Raw genomic sequence first — 4,070 nt, 5'->3', positions numbered from 1 at the left:
TTCCACTTTTGTATTCGACGTTATTCGCTTTAACATGCCCATTGAGGGTTTAACAGTTTTCGATGTTTATTTTTTTATGGGTTCCTAGTTATGATATTATTCTTCTATATTATGTATGTATATCTCTTCTAAGTATCGTAATGCCTCACCACCATTGATTTACGACTATAGCATAAAGCTCTGTATGGTAGTACGTTACATTTATGGTATCAGAGCAGTTCGTCCCTGTAGAGCCTAAAAGATGGACTGATTATTCTTTTGGGCATACTCTGAGTTGTATTTTTATGCTATTTAAGATATCTGCATGATAAATATAGCATAACTGTTCATGATCATACGTTTGAGAATTTGAAGTACTAGACTTGAGATATTGAGACTGATCACCTTAATATCAATTGTTTGGTGTGGACAAGACCCAAATGGCGTCTCGTGAACATAGACAAGGTCAAGGACGAGGACGGAGAGGTAATGAGGGAACCATTTTATTAGATAATTTGACTGATTTCATGGCTGCTGTCATTAATGCTACTACTGCTACTACCAACCGAACAGTGGATAGGATGGGACAACAAGCTGGGAACAGCAATGGACATGGTGGTGGAGATGATCATGAAAATGGAAGTATGATGACTTTGGCTACGTTCTTGAATGTGGATACGCCAACCTTCAAGGGTACAACCAAACCCATTAAAGCTGATAATTGGTTCCAGGCTATGGAAAGAGCATTGCAGGCTCAGCATGTGCCGGAAGATCAGTATATAGAGTTTGCTACCTATCGGTTGGAAGGAGAGGCTCAGTTTTGGTGGCAATGAGCATGCCGTTTGTTGTAGCAGGGTGATGCTACATTACTTGGAAAGTTTTCAAGACTGACTTCTATAAAAAATATTTTATGAGTTCGGTGAGGGTAGCAAAGGAATTGGACCTTGCGGAATGTGCTGTTGAAAATCTACTCATTTGAAAAAGGGATTTGTGATTCTCGAAAATGATAATTTTAAAGCGTTAACTTGGTACCTAAGTATAGTGAATATTTGACTAGATAGAAAGAAAATATCCATATTCCGTAGTTTTCATAATTCAAAAAGGATATCTAGAATGTTTTGTATAGAAAAAGAGGAATAGGATGAGAAAGGAAGGAGAAAAAGAGGAATAGGATGAGAAAGGAAGGACTCAAATAGCTCTTAGGTATGTACAGATTGTGTTAGGAGAATCTAACTCGCGTTTAGGTGAAATTTCCAATCTGAATCGTCACTTTGCAAGCCCTATAAAATTTTTTATGTTTGGAATTTGGAAATATCTAATTTAGATGTAAATTTATAGAGGATTAATTTATCTTTAAAACAGATCTTAAATGAAGTCAATCAGATAACCATAGCTTGAGATATTCCCAAAATATTGTTAGTATATCAGGCTGCCTAATAAGAATGCAATTTTCTACTGTAAACTTGTAACAGATTTATCTACCTAATTTAATTTGAATTTGATTTGGTACTGAACTTAAAGAGGAAAGCTAGTTTTCTTATCTTTTTATGTAACTAAGAATCATTCAAATCCAATAAGTATGAAATTAGTTGTGACTATATCTTAAAAGATGGTTTATTGTCGGTTAGAAATTCGCTATAACTAGTATTTTCATATATTTAAATTTTAAATTAGATATGTTAGTTTTTCAAGTGCATTATTTCTAATTCTTTATTTTGAATTCAAATCTTAAATTATTATAATTTTAATTAATTAATTAATAATTGAATAATAAACATGATTCAAAAAGTTAGGATGTTGCATCCTCATCCTCTTAAAAAATGAATTTTATCCTCAAAATTCGTGTCTTCTAGGGAGATACTAATTCAACCTCATCTTACCCTAGTAGGTTTTATCTACATTTTTCTTTCTATAAAGAAATATGATAGTCCTAACATAAGTACGTTTAATCAATCCATACATTCAAGCAAAATAAGTAAAGCTACAAAACAGTTCTATTCTCATCATGAGCTAAGTGCACTAAATGTGACTTAGACATTCAAGTCTAATATAATTATATAAGATAGATTCACATGACAGATAGTATCATTCATCTCTTTTGTCTTGAGTTATTAGTCTTCGTGTATTAGATATAAATCACACAACATAACATAATAATTCAAACAAGTAGTAAAACATAACAAGACACTTAAAAAAAATATCTTGTAGCCAGTCATATTAAAGCCTTTACTTCTCAATGCCCCACAGATATCAAATTCCAATATCAGCTTAATCTTATCCAAATATCTTTTTTTAGGTCTTGCCTTTTATGTCTAGGAACAACTTTTTAGTTCACATTCCAACCCAACTTTCTAAATCTGTCACTACACAATTTGGATATTCTGAATTCTATCTCTTAGTAACCTCAAATTTGTGCAAACTTTGTAACCAGATGGCTACTATCTCAAAATGAGATTTCTTATTATTTGTAAATCATAGTTTTTCTAAGTATATCTACTTCAAGAAATAAAGGAAAATCATAGATAAATCAAAGAGAATGATTCTTTGAATAAAATAAGGATCATAAACATAATCATAAATCAAACAGAAAGAATCTTTGAATAAAAGAAGGATCTTTGAATGAAATAATAAACATAATCATAAAATCAAACAAAAAGGATTAAAGAAGAAAAAGCATAATCACTCTTTTCATTGTACTTTTCGTTACTTTTTCTCGTAACTTTTATGGAAGGTATTGAGCTTAAACCGGTATAAAAAGTGAAAGTCCCCTTCCCTTACCAAAAGTTCTGATTCCAAACATTTTAGCGATCACCTTCCCTTATCGAAGGATCATCTCAATCGATCACCTTCCCTTACTAAAGGATCACATCGATATCTTGTCTTTGGGGGTCACCTTCCCTTACCGAAGGATCATTATCTCAATTCAATTTACAATCAAAGTTATTTAAACATACACAAGAAGGGAGTTATGTCAATAAAGAGATATTATTATATAAAATTGATGGGAGTACCCTTTCCTTACCGAAGGTTCTTATCCCAAAGTATGTCGATCACCTTCCCTTACCGAAGGATTATCTCGATTCAATCACCTTCCTTTACCAAAGGATCATTTCGATTATCTTGTCTTTGGGGGTCACCTTTTCTTACCGAAGGATCATACCCTCAGTTCTTTAATGCACATAAGATGGTTATTATAATGCATAATGTGTATGAAATAAAGAGACGTTATATCATGATATATAACACTAACATCTATATATAATTCATAAAAAGGAACCTTCTTCTAGAACTAGGATTCCTATTCTCTTATTGTTTTTCTGATATACTTTAAATTAGCACACATTTTCTCTCTATGAGAAAAGTTTTCTTTGATGATTGGAAAATTCTTAAAATTATTAAACCATGAATGCAAACGAGGGAATTTCTCAACTTCTAGAACCTTCAATTCATTCAAATATTCTGTAGTTACAAGAAATTTGATCATTGATCCAAAAGCTATGTCCACCATATTAACAGTGTCATCACCACCAAAGAATAGTTTCTCATCAACCAATAATAAGCATTGATCTTCAACATCTCTTGGAAGTTTTTGGACCTTCTCTGCAGCCTTTTCCATCTCTTCATCATCAGCAATGTCGACGAAAATCAATTGTACAACTGTAGGAAACTTTATGCATTACCCCAAACATATATATTAATTCACACATCTAGTCCATGTACTATAAAGTTACTAAATGCTTGGACATATAATAAATTAGAAAAATATAATACACATTATTGTAAATTAATCATCTTAGTAGGTAATCTTGCAAGAAAATATATTAGTAGACTATTTTGTTTGATATTAAACATAAAAATATGGCTTAATTAATAAGCAAGATTTTGAAGACCATGATTACGAGAAAATTAGGTCGAACTGGTCAATTTGATACAGTTAATTAGAAATCGACTACTAGATCAGTCCAATTTAAGATAAAAATTGTCTGTTTGGTAATGAACTGATAAAAAATTATTATTAGTTGAATCAATATATTTTTTAGCGATTAACTAATTTAAAATATTAAATTACAAAAAATTAAACTATATAATTT

At 31.2% G+C, this 4,070-nt stretch overlaps 1 protein-coding gene across 1 annotated transcript in view; it reads right to left on the bottom strand.

Moving 5' to 3' along the window:
- Nucleotides 3,278-4,070, bottom strand: part of LOC107627135 (glutathione S-transferase U3-like) — a 940-nt gene continuing 147 nt past the window's right edge. Inside the window, exon 2 of the mRNA XM_016329995.1 lies at nt 3,278-3,646. Coding sequence (XP_016185481.1) covers nt 3,278-3,646 — 369 coding nt within the window. The remainder of the gene's footprint in view (nt 3,647-4,070) is intronic.

Source organism: Arachis ipaensis, chromosome B02, assembly GCF_000816755.2.
Source record: "Arachis ipaensis cultivar K30076 chromosome B02, Araip1.1, whole genome shotgun sequence".
Taxonomy (NCBI): Eukaryota; Viridiplantae; Streptophyta; class Magnoliopsida; order Fabales; family Fabaceae; genus Arachis; species Arachis ipaensis.
This window is presented reverse-complemented; position numbering and strand designations above follow the sequence as displayed.